Source organism: Rhinolophus sinicus, linkage group LG03, assembly GCF_036562045.2.
Source record: "Rhinolophus sinicus isolate RSC01 linkage group LG03, ASM3656204v1, whole genome shotgun sequence".
Classification (NCBI taxonomy): Eukaryota; Metazoa; Chordata; class Mammalia; order Chiroptera; family Rhinolophidae; genus Rhinolophus; species Rhinolophus sinicus.
The window spans coordinates 136,900,297-136,926,745 of NC_133753.1; the positions used below are offsets into that span (position 1 = coordinate 136,900,297).

A 26,449-nucleotide genomic window follows, 5' to 3' on the forward strand; every position below is an offset into this window, starting at 1 on the left:
AAGCAGACACTCCATAAGTAATTAATGCTTCAAAAGGTATTCCAATTTCTTTCTAGAATATTGTCAACATGGAAAATTACCATGTTCTCAAGGAAGGCTGAGCTTCTCTTCCAGCTGTCTTGGTGCTTAATGTAATCAACCCCACTGTCCTCGTCCTCACCCAGCACTGCTGCTGCTGTTCCTATCTTGCACCCAAACCAAAATACACAGTTTCCTGCACTGCCAAGGAAAGGGAGAGGCACTTTTTGGCCAAAATGGAGGAGGTTAAGGAAGAGCCAGCTGGTACTCACAGGTCTGCTTTAGTCTTCTGACAGGAATGAGTACGTGGGAGACAAGAGATTCTGTAATCTGTGTTCCCATACATTTAAGCTCTTCAAATAGCCAAAAATGACCAGACACAAAATACACTTCAATTTGGGATGCTGCCTTTATTCCTTGCATTTCTAGCCGTACTAAACTGAATAAAAACATTACAGGGAACAGCACTGCATCACTCTCTAGAGCTTTGGGGAGTATCGTGCACTTTACAGACATCAACACTCCATCCTGTAGTCAACCTCACTCCTCAGATACTATCAGCAAGCAAAGCAGCATAGCACAGGGTATAACTGGAATGATAAAAGGATGAAAGGAAGGAATAATTAAGGAGATAATTAATGGTTAGGTCCATCACTGGTATTTCTGTGACTGGTTTCATTTGTTTAAGTGGCACATAATCAGGGCTGCAAAATTTAGGAACTGAAAAGCCAGTCATTTAAAGCATCATTTAGCAAACCAGATAAGCACATTAACTGTGTGTAGCCATGTCTCTAAAATAAACGATAGTGTGCTTTTTAGTAGTAAGTTTATAGAATTCAATATTGCATGTTTACTATTATGTTGGTTGAAACTGATGTTAATTTTTAATTGCCCTTGAATCATGCAGTGGCAGAAGGATACTTGCTAAATTAGCCAAAAATAACACAGTATGTAATGACCTGATTTGGCATCCATAATTGATACCTGTAAAATAACTTTTAGAAGTTAAATGTAAAATTGCCTGATCTTTCTTTACCTAAATAGTCTTGTCAGATTTCTGATATTCAGTCTGTGCATTTTGTTGAATGCTTCTTGACCTTGGGAAAAAGACAGGCTTGGCTAAGCTCAGTGAATTGTTTTATATCTCCAAATAATTCAAGCGTAATAGATTGTTCAATATTGACATCTTCAATTCCTGTTGGTTTTACCTTCAAAATACATCCAAATTGTAACCACTTTCTATCACCTGAGTATTGCAATAGCCTCCTAACTCTTCCTTTGCCCTCTCTCTACCCATTCTCCAAATAGCAATCATCAGATCATGTCCCGCATCACCTTAGATCCCTCCAAAAGCTTCCCCTCACACTCACAGTGAAGGCCACATCCTGCACCCTCCCCGTATTTCTCTATGTCATCTAACACGCTCCTTGCCACAATCCATTCCTCCAGTCACACGGGCTTCCTGGATATTCCTAAAAACATCAGACAGTCACTTCGCTGACCTTTCCATGATCTGTTCCTCCAGGTAACCCAAGGCTCACTCCCATGCCTCCTTCATTCCTTTGCCCAAATGTCACTTTGTCAAGAGACCTTTTCTGACAGCCCTTTTAAAACTCACACAGGTATACCAGCACTTCTCATCGCCCTTCCCATTTCTGTTTTTCTCCATAGAACTTACCACCTTCTAAAATGCTATAAAATGTGCTTATTCATTATCTATCTCCTTCCTCAATGCAAATTACATGAACTCAGGGTTGGATTTTTATTTGTTTTATGCACTTACGTCTCCTCAACACATAAAACACTGCCTGATATGTGGTAAGTAATACATATTTGTTGAATGAATGAATCTATAGTCAAAATGTTAACCAGTTCATCCTTTGTGTGGCCTTCTAACTACTGAAATATAACATACTTATTGGGAAATGTCTTGCCTAGTGGTTTGCATTTAAATACATGTCATTGAAGGGAGCATGGACCATAGAAATAGAGCAAGGGCTCTGAAGGTCAGATAGACCTGTGTTTGAATAGAGCTCCACTACTTACAACCTGTATAGCCTGGTGAGTTATATAATCTTCCAGCCTCAGTTTCCTCATCTGTACAATGGGGATAGTGAAAGTTCTTTTCTCATAAAATTTTAAGCAAAGGAACATAAAACATAATGTTGGGCTTATAATAAAAATTCAGTAAATGTTGCAATTATTGTAAGTATTATAATTGACCTTTATTTGCTAATATTTTTTGTAAAATATTTTACAAATGTTTACGCTTTTGACTAGGAGATTTAACTCAAGATGTGACTTGTTTCCTGATGTTTTTGTACTTTAAAGAACATTATGATCTTTTCTGCTTGAAAAGATGTTACTTAAAGCTATTATTTATTGATGCCCTACTAGTGTGCCAGACATTGTGTTAGTTATATTCTAATTGTTATCTCTGTAAGAGGCTGTTATGGTCACTGTTTTTTTGCATAAAGGAACAGGCTCAGAATCATGGAGTAAGTGTTCAATCCCAGCTTGCTCAGCCTCCAAAGTTTAGGCCTTTTCCTGGAGACCACGGGCCTCTCACTTTGAACTTCAGTGCCTTGCTCAGCGCTCTTGGAAGTACATGGAGTATTTGAGGATTCTAAAAGTGTAGCTCAAGTGAGGGTCTTAAAAAGGTCTTGAGATTGGAGATGAGGCTGAAAGACTATAGCTCATGCCATACCATGTGGATTTTAACCTAGAGGCTCTGGGAAGACATCAAAGGTGTTAAACTTGAGAGTAAAGGCTTTCAGAGAAGTGTAAAATGACAGAATTTTCAAGGGTTGGTTCATGTCACTGAGCACAGTTCAGTCTTTCATATAACTGTAAGCACATTAAGAATAATGGATTTTTTAGATTGGGAAAAATCAGTATAAATGAAAGCCATGTTAAATAGGAGTTTGGTCTTAGGCAAAGGCTCTTCAAAAATAAAAAAATGGAAGTAACATTACACTCCTCCTAGTGTCTAATAACATGGTCTCTTAAAAATTGTATTGCATATCCATTTCAAAGTATAAGATAAGTGCAGATAGGACAATATTTTTGACAATGATCGTGTGCCACTGGAATTTAGAATAGTAAAATGACTGAGAAGTGGCTTCAGAAGGTGCTCACACTGTTATTTTGGTCTCTGGTGCTTTAACACCTTTATTTCAATAGAAAAGAGTGACTGAGAAAGTAAGTAATGTGATGATGGATGGCTGATACTGGCTTTCCCTAGGAATGGTGTTGAGAAATAATCAACTAAGAAAATGTGAATAGCCATGGTCTCATGGGCATGAGGTTTGGTAAATGTATTAATTTCTTAACAAGATAGGGAAAGTGTTAAACATTAAGAGCAGAATTTGTTTCTTTAATATCTTTCAGCCAATCACTGACTCCAGATCTTTTTTTTTTTTCTTTTGTCAGCAAATGAAGATATAGTGACAAAGAAGGTGGTGATTTAAGAGACTTTCCATGGGGTTGGTTAAAAGTATTGGAAACTTCTTACACAAGTGAATATAATGCCTGTGAAAAAAATCAAGTAAAGCTTTTTATCCTCTGCTGTTAGAAGTTTGAAGTACAGTTTTTCTCCCATAGATATTGGTCTCTGGAGTAGGTTCTTGTGTTTTGCTATTGGAGAGGTGGTGCAATTTTGACTGAATCTGTTACACATTGTTGGTTACTTGATGGCCAGTAAAGCCAAGTCAGTTGAAATAGAGTAGTGATTGAAGTAAAGCAAGTGAAAATGGGAAAACAGAAATACCGAAAAGTGTTGTATTTATATAGTCGTTTCTTTACTAAGTTAAGATTAACATGAGTGTACGTGTACAGATGTATGAGGGAAATTAAAAGGAGGTGCAAGGAAGAGGGACAGTTACAATGGTCTTTTAAGTAAATATTTCCAAAGCTAATCATTTAAAGTTCTGTCTAAAGTGAAAGTGAAGTAGTTATTCTTTTGACTTGGAATTCTATCACTATAAATACGGCTTTCCTTTCCTCTCTCATCATTACAACAGATATATTTTATCTCTCCAACACCTTTTATAAACGAGTCGAGGTTGTAGTTTATGTCCTCTGTTCTTTTGTTCATACCATACAGTACCCAGCACAACAGTAGGTAGAATAAAGATAATTAATACGAGCATTAAGAATAAGTAAAGTTTTGAAAACTGAGTCAACTTTTTATGCTCATGCCTGAATTCTGTGGAAGAAAATAAAGTTGTTGATGCGGTAAATAAAACATGTTATGATGTGTTTTAGTGAACAAAATATTTTCTTTTCAATATTTTCTTCCATGGTGTGTGTGAGATGTAAGTGAGGATGGGAGCAGGTAGGGCAATAAGAATGAAGGTGGGGGGAAAAACGATAACACAGATCCTAAACCACAGGTAAATTTTTCACCAGACCTCAAAGGTGTACTTTTCTCTATTCTTTTTGGGAAAATTATTCCCGAGATCAAAGAGTGAGAAGACTACTATAATGTTAAATTATGTAATTATCCTGGAGTATATGAGGCCACTGAACTAATACACACATATCTCCTTTTAAAAATAAAATTAACAAAAAGGTGAGTCAAAATTTGTATAGCACATTTTAGGAATTAAAATGTGGAAAGTAAATATACTGCTATGTGGGAATACATAGCTTATCTGTCACTGATAGCTAATGAATTCTTTCCTATTAAAATTTAATTGAAAATCTTCAATGATATTTAAGCTTTCACAGAAGTGTAAACTACTGTGACTACAATTCACAATGCATTTAAAACAATTATTCTTTATCATTAAAGTTAATAATATGCACATTAACCTCTTATGTAGTCTAAATCAATATTGTAGTTTAAAAGATATGACCTCTGGACAGCTTTGTCTAAATATTGATTTCATTGTCATTTGTATAAGGTATCAAACAAATCGCATGCTGCACTAATATCACTAATGCTGCCCCTGTAGAGCCTCTGACTTTACGGGTTCTTATAACATAGGACATGTCATTCCAAATATCGAGGACATCACAAAATATAATTGCTGAATGGACAAGATTTGACTATGGCAAAACAGAGTTGCTGTAAACAGATGATAACTTCCAAAGCCTTTGCTTTCAATGGACAATAAAAAAAACTGCTCTTTAACATGCAGATTGGTTGTTGAGGTTGTTTCAAATGGCAGGATTTTTTCTGCCTCCGAGGGTCTAATTTACCTTTTCGTGATGCCTTAGATATTTCAGAAGAGACTCTTAAGTCAGATTAAAATGTGGTAATTCTGCAATATAGCAGTTTTTCCAAAATCACCTTGCTTAGAAATTTCTGTTATGAGTTACTAGTGAGTCAGATGAGTTGGAAAATATATGCATTTAAAAGTAAAGAGGCTGAACCTTTCAAATGGTCGTTATTGAATTAATTAAAAACTGATTTAGGGATGGACATGCATCACGTGCCCCTCATAATTGCCAGTTATATTATTATTTTTGTAAAAAAAAAAATTTGCCAATTGACATACCAACTATATAATTTGCTTTCTTTTACTTTTCTGTGGTGCTGAATTTCAATGAATCACAATGATTGTTAACATCATCCAGTTACAGCTAACTCTATTTTGATGTTGTTTTTCTAAAATTTTGAGACTGTGTTTCACTTTTTTTCTGTAAAGCATTTTAGGAAAGAGATATGCTCATGATCATGATACTCTGAGCTGTGGGTGCAGTTTATACTAAAAATGTTCCCCCCAAATCTCTTATAGGTAAAAGTGACCCATTTTGTGTAGTTGAGCTGAACAATGATAGGCTGCTCACACATACCGTCTACAAAAACCTGAATCCTGAGTGGAACAAAGTCTTCACATTGTAAGTGATAATTCCCTTGAGCTCATTTCAAAATGTTGCTGAATGATATTAATTTTGAGATTGTGTGTGGTTGTTTATTCTTAACTGATTAACAACTCCATGCTTCTGGGCTGCCTTTGCTAGCAACAATAAATATCATAATTGCATTACCTTCCTGATAATGAAACCTGGGGAAAGGGTACACCATTTTTCTTTGTTTTCACAGATTTTTTTTTTAAAAAACAGTGCTTTCTATTTGATTTGACTAAGGATTTTGCTCCCATTAGCTGAAGTGCCATACTGCTTCTTCCTTTTATACTTTCTATTGAAATTCTCCCCAATTGCATTGACACCAAGGAAGACAAAGCTCTATTTGTTCCATTGCTCAAATCAGCAAACAATCTGGTCTCGAATTCGGCAGATGCTTTAGTTTTGGTTTGTTGCATTTTCGTACAATAAGAATATTAAGTATTGTCCTAGATACCAAAACAACCTATGAGTTAATTTTCCCTTTGTTTAAAAAAGTTTGTAAACCATTTTGATCATGCACTGTAAAAGCTGCCGATGCTACGCTATAGTTATCTCCTAAATTCATTTCTTTTTTCTTTTTTTTTTTTTTAAACTGGGCTTTAGTAATGAACTCTGAACAAAGGAAAACTCCAAACAAAAGTGATTCTTAAAAGTTTCCTAACATAGTTTTTTTGGGGGTGTATGAAAAACTGCTAAATTCCTCATTAATTTCTTATAATGGCTCTGCTGAAGAGCCAGTAACTAATCAGATTTAATTATCTGACCAATTTATCTTTAAGGAATTCCACATTTTTATAAGAGATGAAAGCCTGGTCAGGAGACTTGCACTCCTAAGAAGGTTGTGGAGCGTGTTTTCCTCTGGAATGTATAATTGAAAGAATAGGTTTGATTTATTATCAAAGCCATTAATTGATTGTGCCCTGATAAAGCCTCTTCTCACATGTGATTGCAGTCTTTCAGTAATGAATATAGTCACTTTTTTGTCTTCTCTTAATTCATGTTTTCTTGGTAAACAGTTTGATCAAAGAATAAATCCTGTCAACAATTGGGGCTTTTTTTTTCCAGAAACAAAAATATGAAGAGCTTTCACAGTTGTTTATTACCATATGTTGTCTTTGGAACACAATGGAACACTACTTAATTTCTAAATCCAGGGTGGTACAGTAGCTATCAATGTTACATTTTCTCCATTCTGATTTCCGTGTTAATTAATTTTTACTATAAACCCAACAGAAATAAGTCAATGTTTTCGTGGGAGCTGTAAACAAAAAGGAGATATCCTATTACATAAAAAAAATTATATTAAATATACTGTGATATCAAATCTAGTGATGTTTTCTGTGGGAGTAATGGAAGACAGGAATTGTGATAATTCCTGTTGTGCTAATGAGAACAAGGAAAAGTCTAAAATCTATCAGTGCCAATTATTGGTGTTTTGTTTTTGTTCTTTTATTTTTTTTTTTTAGTTTACAATAACTTATTCTGTTTTGGTACAGAATGGAATTACCCATACAGATAGAAAATTATATTTCATTAAAAAATTATAACTTGAAATTATGATGGTGTTCAAAGTTCCAGTTATAGAACCATCACTGTAGTCTACTAAGATGCATTGTGGGAAATTCTGTCAGATACCAAGCTACCTTGTATATGTGTATATGCAAATAGCTTACATAAAAACACATACACACAAAATCAGCTGGAGCTATCTAAATTTTCAAAAGTGTTTTTCTTCTTGTCCCCACTGATGAAGTCTTTTATTTTTCTTACATATATTTATTATGCAGCAACATTAAAGATATCCATTCAGTTCTTGAAGTGACAGTTTATGATGAAGATCGAGATCGAAGTGCTGACTTTCTGGGCAAAGTTGCTATACCATTGCTGTCTGTAAGTTTTATTCACCTGACACACTGCCCCGTGTTGCTTTTGCTCAAGAAAAAAAAAAAAGAAAAAACCCTCAGCTCTATATCTGTCATTTCTCAACCAAGGTCTGTAATAAGAACACTAAAAATTTTAACATACTCAATTCACGGCCATGTTGAATCCCATGATAGTTAATTTTTCCTGACAGACTTGATCCTGGTAATGAACAGGTACTTGTCAGAATTGCCACAGTTGTTTTGGGTTCTCTGTCAGTTTCAGCAGCTGGGGGTCAAAGGTCACTGAGGGAGTGTATTCAGTGGAGACCGTGAGACAGACGGCTGTCATGTCCTTTTCCCGCAGATTCAAAATGGTGAACAGAAAGCCTACGTCTTGAAAAACAAGCAGCTGACAGGGCCAACAAAAGGGGTCATCTATCTTGAAATAGATGTGATTTTTAATGCTGTAAGTCTTAACTTTGGCTTTTTTGTACTGCTAAAGAGTTCAGTTTCATGAAAGCTTTTGTTCCTGATTTGTAGAGAATTTCTGTCATTCCTCATTTTCTCTAAACCTTGATGTATCCTGGAGAATATGCTTCTGCCACTGCCTGGCACACCCACACTTTCTGTTATAGTTGGCTGCTGCCGCTGCGGCTGTGCTCTGGCCACTGCCTGCCTGCGTAAGAAATGGAGGCGCATGCATGTGCAACTGTATACATTTATATTTTATGAGCACAGCAGCCAGGACTTTGAAACTTTAGAAATTATTGCAAATTGAACTGCATGAAAACTTGTAAACATTTGTAATATATTAATTCATAACAGACACATATGTTGATGTATAGGTGAAAGCCAGCTTACGAACATTAATACCCAAAGAACAGAAGTACATTGAAGAGGAAAACAGACTCTCTAAACAGGTAAAAAGCAAGGAAAGATTAATCCCTCTGGGAAGACCTGATTATATCTGTAAAACATCTACGTTAATTCAAATAAACTTTGGAGGTATGGAGGGGGGAAGACTATGACATTTTTGATCTACTTATGTGAAATGGCTTTTTTTTCTTTCTTTTTCTCTCTTCCCTTCCTTTCCTTAAATGATCAAACAAGGACAATACCAAACTAATAAATTAGACGGGGGTGGTCAGAAAAGAAAGGGGATACTGTAGACGCTGCATAGAATGGGTATGTATTCATGCGTTAGCAAAAGAGTGATCATTTTGAACATAAAATACAATTTGATTGCCATGGAATGTGTAAATGAGAACACCACAAACTGAGGTTCAAATATATGTCCAGACCACCCACAGGTATGATGCAGGTGTGTGTAAAGCGAGCCCAGTATAAAGCTCTTCCCTCTAATCCACAAGAGAGGGGGCTCCATCTTTTAAGGGAAACCTTCTTAATTACATTTTGACTGTGATCTTTTCGAAGTGAACTTTTATTGGTATTTTTAGTCAAGAAAATAGAAAATCAGGAACTCTGATTTTTCTGTCATGAAGGAATTTAAAATTAGGCTTGATATCTTATAATTAGACTTATAGTTTTAAATTAGGTTTTAATCAAGTTAAGGGTACTAAGCTACCCCTTTAAAAATGTTTACTTCTAATGAACGCAGCTAAAATAAAATGCATTTATTATGACTATAAAGTTTACAGAACTCATTTGTGTGTGTTAAAATATTTAATAATTTTCTGTGCTACTATAAGACTAAAAAGATTTTTATTTTTAATCCAATCAATTCGCCAGAGTAAACAGTGGGATCTTTGGTTGTTTCAAGACAGTGCATGAGTTGCAAATGCAATATCTATCTAAATAGAAATGCAGATACACTTTTCCACAATTAATAGATAAAAATAATAAAAATAGCTTTTAAAGGAAGTGGTCAGAGACCAAGCATAAAAACAAATAGGGAGGCTGTTAACTTTGCCTGAAAGGAATTTCAATTTTAACAACTTGTTAAAACTGGTATGCATGTACTTGTATCTATGTTTACACGTGCATATTTTTCCCATATGACCTTAGTAAATTTTACATAGCTCCTTCTTTAAAATACCAGATCAGCATTGAAGTATATTTGGAAGGAACAAAATATTAACTTCCAGACATATTATTCTAATTATTAACATAGCTGTGGGTAGTTTTTTTGAACCATCATCTAGTGTATTGACTATTGTTTTTATAGTTGTAGTCATGCCTTAGTTTTAATTAAGTTTAAGTTATATCGATTTTCATATACATTTTTTAGTAAAACATTTTGTAAAGCACTTGGTTACCATACATTTTTTCCTAACTGCAAAATTATGAAAAAATAATGAGAAAATATAGGTTAAATTTATTATAGGAAAGAGAGAGATCAAGACTGAAAGGGAGGGAGAGAAAGATAGAGGGAGAGGAAGAGTGAGAGAGAGAGAGGGAATGAGAATATGATTGTAAGAAAGGGAGAACCCTACTAACATGGTTTAAAAAAATGTTTTCTATAATAAAGCAATACTTGACAGGTTTTTCTCTAAGACCCTAAATAAAACATTCTAAGTTATCCATTTCACTTTGAAATATCTTGAAATTAAAGCATTTAAAGAATCTTAAAACATAAGAGTTGAAAAATATATTTAAGGTTCACAGTATGGAGGCAGCAAAAAAAAAAAAAAAAGTTTTAATCCTTTGGAAATTTTTTTTCTTTTGAACAAAGGTAGACCAACCTACCTGATAATATTATTTAAGAAAATACGTTTAGCTAAGAAATTGCTCTTTTAATTCAGTTTCTTCCCCTTTCTCCAGAGATACTTCTTTTCCTTTAACTCATGAGTCAAATTGCTTGATATATTCTTACTACTTTATTAACTTTCTGAATCCTTCTAAAATCAGACTAAGCTTGAAGAATTTTGTAACATAGCTGATGGCTTTTAGTTCTGCAAATTCTAATGATATTTCATTTTCCTTACAGCTGCTACTAAGAAACTTTATCAGGACGAAGCGTTGTGTCATGGTGCTTGTAAATGCTGCATACTACGTTAATAGTTGCTTTGATTGGGACTCGCCCCCAAGGAGCCTTGCTGCTTTTGTGGTATGATCATACTGTATTACTTACATTGTTATTCATTAAATTCAGTAATCATAGCTGTGAGTTTCTGTGGCTATAGTAACAGTTATGTTGATGTGGCCATTTAAAAACTCCTTTTTTAAGACTTGACGGGACAGATTTGCCGTGGGCAGGAACCTGATGGATCCTTCAAGGTCTGAGTCCAAGAATACATTCCTTACCCCCCCCCCACTTCCGGAAAGCAGAATATCTCCGCCAATGTATGATTTTCTGCGTGACAGTTAAAAAGTAAGATTTTATGTATTACATAATCCCAAATCCCAATAACAGAGCCAAGAAAAGTCCTTAGTGTTAAAAAATTAATAATCTTGATCATTCTCATTTTAATTGTATAGATTTTTTTTTTTTTTAATGAAAATCATTGGCAGTAGAATGCTAGCTGGAAATAACTTTAATATGTGAATCAATTGGAAGTGGATGTGACCTATTTAAGAGGTATTTTATTATTTCTGAGATTTTCCGGTTTTTAAAAAGGCACAAGTGAGAATTTGATAGATCCAAATAGTCCTCTCACAATGTTCATCTTGTAGCCTTTTACTTTGGTTATTTAAAAACTGCTGAGGAGACCAACTTGCAAAGCTAGAAAATCCGAAATAATACTTTCCTCTGAGCTTTAGCTGGAATTTTCTGCTTTCACATTATTTTTGCTTATTCAGGATTTCAGTTTGAAGTTTAAGTGGAGTCCTTCCTTTGAAATCCTTTATTTTATTGTCATATTTGTTAGAATATGATTACCTTAGGCTTCCTTATAGTTGCCAGTTTAGCAGAGTATGACTTTATTACGGGGGCTTACAAGAAGAGCCTTAATTACAGTAAGAAATCAGCATTTTACTATTACCATTCCAATGAGTATCTGCACATCTGTTTAGGACTTCGAGCTCTGTCCTCCTCTCAGGCCTTGTATGGGACTTTCATTAATGCTTGAGCACATGAAACAAAGAATGTGTATGTCCCTTTGTGTTGTAAGTTACTAGAAAGTTAGGCAGCCTGTTTCCCGTAGACATGTGGTTGTCTTTCCTTAAAGAAAGCGATTGTCATCATCATTCAGTTTTAGAAAAGAAAATCTGCCTCTTTCAATATTCTTTTATTTAGTTCTTTCACATAAGAAATACATCGGGGTACTGTTAAAGTTTATTATGATTTTTCGCTATCATAGAGCCACTTTGACATTAATGAGGAAAAAAATTATATTGAGTTTTCTTTGTTTATTTTATGCCATCATTCCATGGGGCCTTATGACAGACGCAGTAATAGTCTACCAAAAAGGTCATGCTGCTATCTTTGATTCACTTCTTTCAAAGTCATTCCCCACAGCTGTTTGTGAAATTTGAAAACAGGAAATCTATATAATGATATCATTTATTGAGGAACATTCATTTTTAACGCTTTAGCATTACAATGTGTTGTGTGAGTCTTCATAAAGTTCATCCGGCTTCTGGAAGTCACTCATTCAAGATGGCAGACTTTGTTCAAAATTTTCTTCTGATTAAAAAAATTTTTTAAAAAATCAGGCACTGAAATTCTGAGAAACTTAGGCTCATGTACATGATAATAAAGTGATTTCATACAAGAGTCAAAGTTCACTGAGTAAGGAATGTAATATCTCTTAGCTGGTGATCAGCTTCTGTCCGACTCAGTCCTGTGAAACAAGCTGAATGCCACGCATTTGCAAAAAATGGGAGAGGGGACAAAATAAAAGTACTAGGAAAAGGGACTGCTGAAACAGGAACTGATGGTGCAAAAAAAGACCACAGACTAATATGTGAACACACATTAAGAGTATTTTTGAGAAGAAACAATAATTAAGTGTTCCATTGAAAGAAAGAAGAACAAAATTACATTCTGTTGAATGTGATGAAAACACACAAAACCAAACTTCACTTCTCTAGACCTGAACTGAGAGGGCCATGAGAATGGGACCCTTCACTGGTACTCCAGCATCACCTACAAAGTATCTAACACTTAGTCATCTCCATATGAATGGCTATCTAAATCAATTGACCCACCAATGAACCAGTCAGTCAATTTGAAAATTTTTCTTATGTGGAGAAACTCTTTATTCAATGATGCCAGATAAATAAGGGTTTGCTCTAATAAAGCTAGTTATTAAATGATGATAGACATCACTTAATGCTGTTGCAGTCATTTTCCCTAGACCTTTCATTTACATTCGCAACTGATTCATAATCCTCTATCAATCATCTGTTTTAACCTCAGATTAAATTCTGATACCAAAAGATCTTTATATAATCATAACAACAACTAATATTTATTAATCATTTATATGCCAGGGAAGTGTTTTTCAGGCACTAATACATGAAAGTGCTTTTCATGCATTAATGAATTTAATATTTCCAACAACTTTAGTATGAGGTAGATACTATTATTTTCCAATATATAGAACAAGAAACAGAGGCACAGGAAAGTTAAGTACCTTGGCCAAAGCCACACAGCAGGTATTATTTCTTTTCTAAAAGAGCTTTTAAAATATATATCATGTAATCTTAATGTCATAACCATTCAGAAAGAAAGGCTTGTAGGATTTTTATTTATCTTGTAGATATTAAATGATGTGGGTATTTAAAAAAGAAATGTTTCAAAGATCTCATTGCATAACTAGAGGCTTTTAAGGCCCGTTTATTGAAACGAGCTGCTTTCCATTAGGAGAAGGGTATGAGCAGCACCCCATTGTTACAAACATATTGTTGCCATCATCCCCTGTTGATGGATCATGGGTCTATTATTATAATATTGGTTCCACTTGGCCCACTTTTTAATAAATGCAGCTGCCTCATGGAGCATGTGCATTTGTACCATCATGTGGCTTGGTTTTAGGCCCAGATCAGTAAACTTTTATCGTGTTGAAGTGCCTTTTTTCTATTGTTTTGTTTTTCTTTTCTAATTTACTATCCAAAAATAAATGTAGAATAATGCAGTCAACATGGTAAAACAACACATTTTTTTGGTCCCAGTGTCAGGTAAAGTGGAGAGAACGAGAAATGCAGGGTTAGGGCTTCTCTGGCCTGTTCAGCAGTATCCCTGTGTGTCGTGGGCAGATTCAAAGTGGGCTGACTGTTAGAAGCTGGAATCAGCCTGGAAGGTGATGGATAAAATATAAGCACACACGTTCCTGGGGATGTCCTTGTTTTTGTGTGCCATGAATTAGGTTTTTAAATTTTACTATGAATATTGTATGCCTATGAATATTGAGAGCGAACACAGATGTACGTGGTGCAGAAGGCATTGCTTGTCTTTTGGAATCGTCTATTGTAGACGTGGAAATGTCTCATAAATTGGGCCTAATTTTCAGCAGGCTCTTGACCAGACATTTGTGTTCTTGCGGATGTCAGTGGGTGCAACATGGAGAAAAAAAAGAGTGCACATTCTCTCTTTCTTTTCAGTACTGTCATTTCTCACTGTAATGAGCACAAAAATAATTGGACAACTGAGCTATCAGTAAAAGGACACACTTCAGTGTGCGTCAAAGAATTATTTTACAGGACAAACTTTAATCTTTAAATGTGATTGTAGATAATTTGTGGTACCATCTGTCCATTTGGAATTGTTTTAGCCTTTTCTGTCGTTATACAGTAAGTGCCGCTGTGTTTAACATTAACATTTGATATTTTACACATTTAATTTCTGTTCTGCTGTGTGGTCCTTAGGGAACAGAGTGCTAGTGCTACATGAGAAAGACAAAGTATTGATCAGTTAACATTTCAGCTACATTTATGTATGTCGCAAAATTAATGAAAATGCCAGACAAAAATGTCAGAGTGCACAAAAAGGTAGAATTTAAATTTGGTAGTTTAATGAAAAGTTTAAGATGTGCATTATCAAAAATACCCTCTTGCCTTTAAAGTACAATTCCTAACAGAATAACTACAGGGAGACACATATTTTACTTAGAGGAACAATGAACATGAATTATGAAGAGATGTCAACTCCGCAAAGTACCTTGTGTTCCAAAACGGCATGTTTGAATGTTTAACGGGTACTTATGAAATACATTTGTTTCTGTTGCTATCTGGAGGGCTACTGGCTTCAACCCTTTGTACTGACCAGCCTAAGAGGCAGGCTTCCTACTGAGAATCTCTCCTTAGGTTTTCCTTGGTATCCATGTGTTCCTTTTGTTTCAGAACTGAGAATTCCCTCTTCAGCAATTCACTGAGTCCACTCTGGTTCATTACTCGTTCCTTTCTGGGTCCTTTCAAATGCCTGGTTTTCCTTTGCTTCCAGATAATTTGTGCTCCACCTTCATTCAATCCCCATTTTAGTAAAGGAGTACACTGGGGACGACAGCTACTCCCAGAAATGCTGGGCTTTATGCAGGGAGAGAGAAAAAACAGAGATGATGCATGCAAAGAATGACATGAGGCAGCTCTGTGTAGCCAAATGATTACAAAAAAAAAAAAAAAAATGGAGGAAGCACAAGCAAAGGAAGAGGAACTGAACTTGCAGAGAGGATGGGATGTAATACAACGATCTGAAGACAACAGGCTCTCAAAGATACCTTATCAAGTACTCCCAGGGTATAAAGCCTGCTGCTATTAAACAGCATATGGATTTTTTTTTTAAGTTTGTACAAGCAATAAGGACACTTTAAGTGACCTTCCATGTCCAAGGACTGAAAAAGGGAGCATTACTTAAGGAGAAATATCAATGTGAAAACAAAAGAATGTCTACGTCACCAGTAGTTCACGTCTTAGCATTCACATTACTGAACGATATAGGGTGATCATACTACATGTGGATAGTAACTTTAAGTTCCAACACAAATTTCTATCTTAAACATTTCAGAGACATCAGTAATACCACACCAATCAAATTTTGCGTCTAGTCCATGGCAATTTTCAAATGATTTTTATAGAAATTCTTTGTTGTTATAGTTGCAACAATTTTATTTTAGTGCTAGCAGAAAAATCGGAAATGTTGCGGATGTCATTTTTGTTGCTTTCCCCACCATAGCAAAACAGGAGGACCCCCCAAAATCAAAGAAACAAGTACTAAAGGAAAATGATCTATAACTGATGGTCCTACCCCTAATACTCTTGATTTTTCCTGAAAATACTGTAATCTAAACTTCCAAGCTCTTTTGCCCACACCTTATTCATTCATGGTTTTCTGATAGAAACACTTACCAAGTTTACTAAACAATACGTCCATTTTAATTTATACAAATTTTAAAGGTGCATTAAACATATTTCCTTCACAAATGTGTGAGGAAAGAAGAAAGCTTATATAGAATTTCTTTGATTTAGAAGATTGTATACCTCCAAAGTTGCCTAAAATTCCTTTTACAAAGTCAAAGATTTTTGACACCTAGAAGATTCTAGTACGACAGTTTTACTTTTAGTAAGTAGATTCTGTCCTCAGTTCATGCTGGCACTTCAAGTTGATACTCAAAATATACATTTTCCCATAAATTTATCTGAATTCCAGGGTAGAATAACTTTTTTCAAACATTGGCGTATGAAAAATTAGCTTTTCTTCAAGTGGTACCTTTTAGAAAGCATTGCATATAAATTCTTAGAATTGCATCAAAGACCCACAATTGAGAAGAGCATAGAATATTAGGATTGATCACAACTAGCTAAAATCAACCCTGAAACTTAGGAAATGTAGCAAATCAGATATTAATAGAACAAAGCATTTTAACTAGATCTCTCTAAGCCTTCTTGAGGAGCGATGCTCTAGTTTAGTTTGTAGAGCTATTTAAATGTATAGTCTTTGGTTTTGTTTTTTTATAGTTGTTATATATACAAACACAGCACTTCCTGAAAGCAGTGCTCAGTTCTCTTTAAATGGTGCTAGTGCCCTTTTTTGTTTGTTTTAATAGATGTCAGCAAAAGGGACACCTATTCTTTGGAGGGAGATACTCACATAAGCTAGAGACTACTACTCTCTGAAAAACTTATTCCTCTTAAATTTTATTTTATATTTATAATGAGACGAATTTAGTTCTTACGGTGTTTCACGTTTTCTATTATCTCTACTCTCCCTCCTTTGTCCTCTAAAGCAGTAAGATGCTATAGTCTGGGGACATTTTCTGTGAGTGATTTGGGGGAAAATAAAATGATTTCAGTTTTTCTCAGGCATAGTGCTATTGTGCTATATTTTAATTAAATGTAAACTACAAATAGCACCAAAATAACTATGATATTATATTGAATGTAGGAATCTAGGAATTAGGCTTCTCAAGAACCTTAATGGTATGTGCACTGAAAGTTGAGGTGAGGGTGGGGGAACAGCAATGCCTCAGTGTAGTCTCCTGCTTGCTGCATGGCTGCTGTCTCATCTCACCTCAGGCAGCCTCCTTGCATTCCTTATCAGGTAGTTTCAGTTTCAAAACCTTTGAAACCCTTAAAAAATACATTGCATGGTAGAGATTTTACAACAGAGTTGACTAAGGATCAAAAATTATAAAATAATGAAATCAGCGATGTCTCACTGTCTGTCCCTCAGTTTCCTAAACCAATGGTCTTGTCCTCTGAAGAATTGTCTATCTTCCAGTTTCAATTTAAACTGTGAGGGACATGCATTCTGAACAGAATAGCAGGCCATATTCCATTGCAAAATATGAAAAGTGTTTTTGCAAAGAAAAAGGTTGAAATGAATGAGATATGTACATAATTTATTTTTAGTAAAATTTTGGGAAGAGTAATAACTCTTCTGAAAGATTATAAATTATAACATAAATGCAGTCATTAATATGCTTTAGACAGTAAGTTCACTCCACATATTTTCATGCCCCTTTGTATCAGGTAAACATTAAGAAATAGGAGTAGAATGCTTTCTGTTGTCCCATTTTTCTATTGGACCAGTTATGAAGATACACCTTAGAATTATGAATGTATTAGAGTTAATTTACCCAGTGAGAAGCTAATCAGAAATGTTACGGAAGTTGCTCCTGTTTTTCATTGTCCCTTTTCTTGATATTTTAGCACATTTAAGATGCCAGTCAGAATTGGGTATAGACCCAGTAGTCAGTCTTACCACAGTAGGTCTGTGTATTATGACTCTGCATCGCATCTCCACTTTGCTGTGATGACAGAGTTCCAACACTCAGCAAGTGGCAACATTAGAGATCAGTAACAGGGTGAAGACAAAAGAGTGACCATTTCTTGTGTTCACACCAGTCATCAGCTACTGGCTCAAATGGAGGTAATGAAGAGAAAATTAGAGAAAAGCTAAAAAGCAAGGAAAGATGGAAATTATATCAAAGTGTAAACAGATATTTGGCCAAAAATGAAAGTCAATTCTGATTTTAAGGATTGAATCAAAAATTTTAGAGATAAAACTTAGCTTTTATTTTATCTTAAATCAATGTTTCTCTACTCTCTTTTTCATATTCACCCCCTAAGGAGATAATTTTCATTTATTTTAATGAGAGAAATTCAACATTAAGCAATAAAATTTTGTCAGGGAGTACTGAGTTTCAGAGGGCCACAAATCACTGTGATATTTACATTTATTTATTTATTTATTTTTTGCTCTCCTCAAAGAACCAGTTTTTGCTCCCTTGGGTGCCATATAGCCTTTGTTGAGAATGCATGCTCTAAATGAAGTTTCATGTGAGTTTAACTATATTTACTTTCATGCTCTTGGTGGTAAAGTCTAGTTTGGATTTTCTGTAGTTTGCATACAATGCAAATTATCCCCATAGATAATCAGTCTGGAGGAAGAGAATTTGTAATCTCTATACAAAAATCACTGAATATATTGGAGTCCAATTAAAAGAACAATTTTGACTTTCTAGTGACAGAAAAATTGAATCTTCCTCTTATGAAAACCCATATGAGAGTTTTCTTCTCCATACCAATTCCAAGGGTGCATTGTTGTGCTTCACTGAAATGGAGAAGTGGGGTGAACATTAATTCTGGCCTCAGTAATATAACCTCTATCATTATGAGGGTTTGATGGGTTTTGTCTTACTTTGCACTGTATTTGTGACTAATAGATAATCTTTATATTCTTAAATGAATATCATTATGTCAGAGATGTAAAAGCATACTTCATTAAGCTCGATTACCTATTATGTCTTCATCGGATGGGCAGGAAAAAAGGTTGTGGAATAAAAAGTCAGGTGACATAGTGAAGATACATGTTCTACTAGCTCTTCTGCATGGCAACTTCCCCAGTTCCCCCATAGGAATCCAAAACTTCTACTATTGCAATTTATAAATACTATATAAATATATGATATTTTATATCCCACTTGGCTATATACAAATAATTCTACAACATTTTCCATAGTCAATATTCTATATAGTTCCTGCTAAGCAGACTTCAGGCAATGCTTACATGTTGGAAACAAGAATATAGCATCCAATTTTGTCATAAAATGTTGGTGAATTAAGTATTATTTCCCTTAGTCAATTAGAGAAGTCTTTTGGGTTTAATTTAAAAGAATAGATTACCAAGGTTTAAAGTCATCCATTAATTATCCACAAATTAGTATACTTAGGTTTTATAAAAGAAGTGTTATAGTTTTGAAGTGATGTTAGTAAAGTGATGGCTGCTACTCAGAGAAAATTAATTATAAATATAGACATTCCAATAGCTGGGTTCACTTTTTCTAGTTGGGCAGCAATACCGAAAGCTTACCTGGTTTGGTTTAAATTATTTTAAATAGAGTTTGGCACTTCCATTGCAAGAGCTTATTGTATCCCTCAACCAGAAAGCTGGTATTTATAAGAGAGACCTTTAAACCTAGGATCTACTAGTTTGTCTGAGTGTGCACTGTTTCCGTCATTGTTTAAATTCTCAGAATAGGAGCCTCCCACCACAGTTTTATTTCTAACACCTAAATCTCAGTTGATGTGTAGTTAAAACTAAATATTTTTCATATAGATTTCCAACCTCCAAACAAGATGTAAAAGTCTGTTTTGTAAGACAGACAGTGGCTTGGACCTTGGAACACATTTCCCCATAATAGCAATGTCATAGATAGTAACATAGATCCTCTCACCACGCCTGCAGAGCCCTTCCTAGAGTATTAGCTCTTGAATGAAAACATTACATGTAGCAAGTAGATTCAATGGAATCATGGCTGTGTGCTCAGGATGCTACAGTAGGAACACATCTATCCCAACCTCAGCTTCAAGATAGAGCACCATCCTCACGGCAAAGTCATGGGGCCTGCAAAGGTGGAGACTGTATGGGCTCCAAAGGGTGCAGATAAAGTCATAGAATGCTACGATTGAAAAGGAGCTTAGAGATCATTTCACAGTAGAGGAAATTAAAGTGCTAAAAGGTAAAGGGATTTACTGAGGCACCAACTTTCCTTCCCCTCCACTTGCTGGTAAGGGATGCTTCAAAGACAGCAACATGGAAAAGATAAGAAGGAGAAAGAGAGAGACAGAAAGACAGAGAGAGAGACATCTATCTCTAACTCCTGAAGTTTATACGTCAAGTTGTCCTCACCTTGTCCTGTAAAGTTCTAAGAGTGTAAAATTGGACCTCCGATCCTTGGTATTTCCTGTTAAGGAATGTGTTGATCTGGGAGGGCTGCAATTGCCTACTTGAAATAGTAAATCTATGCTCACTTTGCTTAATATGAATCCTGCAATTTAAGTAATAAGTGTGTATCTTCTGTTTTGATGAATTTTTCTATGAGTTGAGGTCATATCATACTAGAGCTGCCCAAAACACTGTGCAGAGATGTGTGTGGTAATAAAGAACTCTTAAGGAATTCACTGTGTATTTAGGTGAGGTACATTTTAAACAAATAAAGAAATGCCATTTGGCCTCTAAGTAGTATAAATTACTTTTTCCCAAAAGTAAATGTAGGCTCATTAAGAATATATTTCCCAGGTTTCAAACATATATTTTCACTGAGTCGCTTAAACAGTTTAAACCATCTATATTGATACATATTGATTTAATGGTAGCTAAGATGAACCTGTCCATGGCCTAAATTTTCATTAGACTAAATAAATGCCAGGGGAAAAAAAAAAGGTGCATGTATTCTGAATTATTTAGAGAGGCTGGTGATCCAGCTTCATTGCGTTGCTCTCATCCTAAATTTCTTTTAAAATTACATAGATCAAAAAATTTTCTAGCATATAAGTAAGCAATATAATAGGATAGGACATCCCTTTACAAAGTGATGGAAATACTGAAATAAAACTAAGTTGGGCATACCTGGGGCGGCTATTAGAATTTGTAGAGTATTGTCCACATCATTACATGAATTACGTGAGGTATAGTTTGCTGTAAACTTAGTGCACCAATTTATTGCTATTGGAGTTACTGGAGTGAAGAAAGCTAAATTAAATCAACTGTATGAAATGCTTTGAAGTCCTTAAGTACAAGGGCCTGTGGGTCATCGAGGCTTGAGTAATGTACATGATTGCAACAACACAGGTTTGTGTTTCTAAGAGCTGTATGGCCTTTCAAAATTTGTATCAATCTTGAAAAATGATTTAGCTTAAAATTATTATTTGAAAATATTCTATGTTGGACCTCAGAAAGTGATAAATCACAAGGAAAACTATCCCATCAGTGTTTGCTGAAAATGCATGATTCTTCCTCCAAAAAGATATTGGAGACATATTTAATAATACCTGGGTTCTATTTCTAATTGACTAGAATGTTTAACCTAAGTTTAAGGAACTAGGAAATAAAATAGATTGTAAACTGAAAAATGCCATTTGTCAGTATTTTTAATCCATTACTAGAACCAGTGACAGGAAATAAATTCCGGCTGCTCTGCTTGAGATGCATTTCAGTTGCCATTAACAGATCTTCCCCGTTTTCATGCACACTCAATAAAACTCTGTTGAATGACTGACTCGGATGACTTCGGCGGCAAAACTTGAAGTTAAAGCTGTAATATTGTAACAGAAACCTCCAACAGGAGTATCAGATGAAGCTGAGAATAAATGTAGTATATCAGGCGTCATAAAAGGGTAAATGTGGGGTACATTTATGCTTTCCTCTATCTACTCTGAGATTCATATGTAAGATTCACACTCATTATTCTTGTCATCTTAATGAGATCAGTGTGGGAACATTTCTCTCCTCTCCCTCTTGACTGTCAGAAATGGGGCACTCCATTATTTCTCCTTCCTCTCTCTACTTTTAAGGACGAGTAATATTTTCTTAGAAGGCCAGAAATGTTAACTGGTTACAGTGGGCAGCCCCAGAGTATTGCATGAAAAGGCTTCGGGACTTTAGGTAGGAACCACAGCATTAGTGTCTCTCTCTCTCTCTCTCTCTCTCTCTCTCTCTCTCTCTCTCTCTCTCTCTCTAGCTCTCACTCTTTTTCTCTCATGTGTGTGCTTTTATTTTATTTTCGACTTTTATCATCTGCCATATTTCCCAAGGGGTTTTCTTGGAAAAGAGGGGAACAAATCATTTCTACATGTGGAAGAAAAGATGGTACCTGAGTATTACTTCTAATTGCTATCCTCCTTGTCACTGGATCTATTGCACTAATTAATTTTGTGCACAGTCTTCCTAAACCAAGTCTGAATGCAGTTGGTTCATGTGTCCAAGCTGGTCACATGTCAGGCCTTAAACTGAAAGAGGTAAAATGGGCAAGGGACCAACTTCTAGTGCATCTTATCCTCGAACACATTTGCAGATCTGTAAAGAACAGTCACTGTTTATAATTAAAGTTGCTAGGAAAGATTTTTTTATCATGGTTTTAAACATGATGAATTCGCTTTGTCCTTAAGGACAGTAGGAACTTATGGAAATATTATTTAAGCCATCTATGCTATTAATGATTCATTTACATCGTAACCACACTGTTTTTGGAACTGCTTTCCTTTAGAGAAACTCATGTGTTAGAGGATTCCCTTTAACATGATTGAAGAATTTTAAAGTAGGCATTTTTAATATTTGCTGCCTCTTAATTATAATTTGGTTAAGGCACCACTGTTAGCACAGGGATTATGAGTTAATAAAAGCATCATAGTATTAGTAAATAAAACACCATGTAATTTTCCCCAGGTAATGACTAACAGCATAAGGCTATATTAACAATACTCTTAGTATACAGTCCCTAAATGTATTTGATTGTCATCCTTTAGAAGATAATTGTATATTGAAATTCAGTAATGAAACAGTTGAGGGATTTAGTAAGCTAGTTAATGTAAACTTGTTAGACGCATGACTCTTTTCAAATGATTTTTATTACACGGCTATGTAAATCATCATTCTATGGTAACATCCATCGGAAAGTTTTAAATGTTAGTTTCACAGTCGCCAGAGCGACCTTATTGAGATTCCTAAAGAGCTTATTTATCTCATCACAGTATTTGTTAAAAACAGTTGAAAAATAAAATTAATAAGCCATTAGGTCATTATTACGTAATGTTTTCTCCTCACATAGATAAATGGGTTCCTTTTTCTCTCTTTCTTTTTAAATAATGTCTCTCTGGCTTTGTTCCGCGGCTGCAGCAGGCTGTTAGTATGTATCTTTATACCATCAGAATGAATGAGATATATCTGTATAAATTATTGATTCACTTGAGCCTCCCTCTGTAATTCAGAGCTGAAAACTCTGGCAGCTTATCGAATAGAACGATATAACTAGGAGACTGAAGTTACCTACCACAGAAACAATTGCCAGTTGGGGGGTCAAATGCCCTTTTACCTTTATACCTGAACACCTGCAAATTGAGCTGTATCCCATTCAGAATTTTAAGAACAGGTCCATTGTCGCAGGAAGCAGAGTTTGTTTCTTGGAGAAAATTATGCCAGTTCTAGTTCTGAATGAAAGACAAGGCTTTTATTACTCAAGGGATATTAGGGCTGACTGCTTTTTTGAGAAAACAAATTTGCAGTAACTTTATCTGTAATTTAGTCCTGAATGGGTGCAAATAGACTGCACATTGTATGGTGCAGAAAGAAGAAAATAGGGGTTTGTTAAAGCCGTACAAGGGCTATGTAACCATTATATTTCCGAGGGAAGTCTTATCGGAGTTGCAGGTTATAAAGGGGAATATTTTGGTTACAGCCTCTAGCATCAAACACCTGTTTTAAATTTTAGTTTAGAATGACATTGAGAAAGAAAGTTTTTGTCTAAAATTGTGGATGATGAAATACGCATCTCTTGAAAGTTCCTATACAGGTTGTCTTTGACTTAGAGACTGGCCCTATCCAGAAACTTCAGAAATTATCACAATCACTCGTCATAAGCTTGAATGTTAGTCATGGAGCTGGTTGGAATCTGTTGACTTGTTTTGCTTTTATAAGCAGATTAGATTCATAGATTTACATACCCTTTCCCATTAAAAAAAAATAAATACTATACAATCTACTTCACCTAAGAGTCTGATTCAAGTTTGGCCAAGGCTGAGAGCAAGATGAATGTTTTGAGTAAGGGACAGGAAAAAGCATAATTCAGTTGATGAGCTTCCAGGTCACACAGTGTGGGGACTAATGGATCATACGTTATTTGGAGAAACTCATCCCTCAAGTTGCTTACCCACTCCTTAGTCAGCAAGCTCAGTAGTTGTCATAGAAACACTCATTTTTACAGTGTTATAGTTGATCACTGACATGGAACCAGACTAGGTAATCAAACATCTTAGCCATATGCTTGTTCTGAGCTCCAACCTAGTCAATTAGCACATTTTATATTAAAAACTTAGTTGTAATAGGTCTTCATTAGCTAGCAGTTGCCATAATTGAATAGTTACTCAATTATATTCTTCCCCCACCTCATTTTCACTTCTTTTCAGAGTCCAAGTAGGAATATATCCAAGAACATTCATGAGCCCCTCTTCAAGCAAAATTCATGACCCACACCTCAAAAAAGCTGTTAGAGGTTGATCCAGGGTTTCATACTTAATTTTTCTTGCTGTGTTTTGGCATAGATAACTAGGCCCTTGGGCCCTCCCTTTTTCCATTTATTTCAGGATTTCTAGTGTTTCTTCACTGAATAAAGAGAAGACAGAAGTCTTCTATGGTAAAAGCCTGTTGTGCATTAATGTCTCTGGGATGTGGCTACCTTTCTACCCTTAAACCTATCCCTTCTTCTACTATTCTCCAGTCTCCCCACCAGACACACATCTGAGCACATCGTTATCCTGGGATTACTCCCCATTATGTGTGTGATGGTCCCTGCTACCCTTTTCCTGTGTCTGCCATATTTTATGTCACTGCAATTCACCTGTGCCCTGTTATCATCTGACGGTCAAATCAATTATCTAGGGGTGGGAATGGGGCCACCCCTAGATAGCATATGTACATTTTATCACTGGCCTTGTGGACAAAGTATTTCTGATTTTCCTTGCCATCCATGTCCTTATTTACAAGCAGGTGTAAAAGGCTGTACTTGGGGTATCAGAGAGCAGGTAGAGCATTAAAATGGCCCCTGGATAATACCATGTAAGAAATTTCTGGCCCTAGTTACTCACATGTATGTTCTTCTTGCTTGGTGAGAATTGCAAATTGTACCTCTTCCTTCTATGAAACAATTTGGAAGATAATTGGTCATAAAGGTTTTCTGACTTTGGTAGTGTCGTTGTGATTTTTCTCTGTGTAATACAAAATAAGCAAAAGCAGGTAACCTCATAAGAAGTGTAATAAACCACACTTAGCTTTAAAAAAAAAACCACAAGGTTTGAACTTCTCTGCATAATGAAGCACGATAGCTGCAAATTTTCAGCACTGGAATGGCACATCAAAAGGAAGGATAGAATCAAAGTCATACTAACATTCCAGCTACTGTCCATTCTTTGGAACATGGTAGGGTCCTTTCTCATGCATCCATCCTTGCTGACTAAGTCTTTGCAACTTAGATTTGTAGCTGGAGTCAATGTAAGAATATAAATTGTTTCAAGGATGACAGATTACACATCTGGTTTCTTCTCCCAACCCCCATGTTCACCTTTATAACATTTTTTTTTTTTTTTGCAAAAAGTAATGCGGTTTAAAAATCATTTTAAGTTGCCCAACATAAATGATAAAATCAAATATTGAATTCACAAACAATAGTCTTTATTGGTTTGTGACAAGTGATCCATCTTTTTACATTAGTGCAGCTTTCTGAACCAGATTATTTTTCATAATTGATAATTCGTGAGTCAGATATTTGTTATCCGTTCTTTTATGGCTTTGAAAATAGTGAACGATGCCAAAGATCACTGTGCTTTTATAAAGAAAATTATTTTAGTGTAGTTTATTGGCTGGCATTTTCTGAAAGTATGTTACCAGTAAGTTTTGTAGAGAATGCAACAAAGATAAAAGTAATATCTCTTGCTAGAAAGAGACCTGATGGGTTTAGAATTCATATTGATAATGTGAATTAGGTTTAGAAATCATTCATGTTTAGCATGAGAACAACGAAACTATACAAATAAGAAAAAAATGCCAAATAGAGTTCCTGGAGCTAAGAAAAAGTAGTTATGTTGCATATAAGGGGAATTTTTCCAATACACAAACCACATTAAAACAACACACAGACACAGTGGGCTACCTTCCTATGAGCATTACAATTATGTCGCAGAATAATGACACCATTTCTTACGATCAGTAATTGTAGGTGATATTGTTAGATAGCCTTAGGATAAGTATCCACCAATCATAATACAATTTTTATTATTTACCTTCATATTTGGTTCCTAAAACCTTCTTAAATGCAAATAGGAAA

At 35.2% G+C, this 26,449-nt stretch overlaps 1 protein-coding gene across 26 annotated transcripts in view; it reads left to right on the top strand.

Moving 5' to 3' along the window:
• The window catches only part of MCTP1 (multiple C2 and transmembrane domain containing 1), a 490,830-nt gene that overhangs the window by 323,903 nt on the left and 140,478 nt on the right, over positions 1-26,449 (top strand). For all 26 annotated transcript variants that reach the window (XM_074328730.1, XM_074328722.1, XM_074328714.1 and 23 more), the window contains 5 exons: positions 5,763-5,865; positions 7,662-7,764; positions 8,101-8,202; positions 8,582-8,656; positions 10,684-10,803. In XM_074328730.1, coding sequence (XP_074184831.1) covers positions 5,763-5,865; positions 7,662-7,764; positions 8,101-8,202; positions 8,582-8,656; positions 10,684-10,803 — 503 coding nt within the window. The remainder of the gene's footprint in view (positions 1-5,762; positions 5,866-7,661; positions 7,765-8,100; positions 8,203-8,581; positions 8,657-10,683; positions 10,804-26,449) is intronic.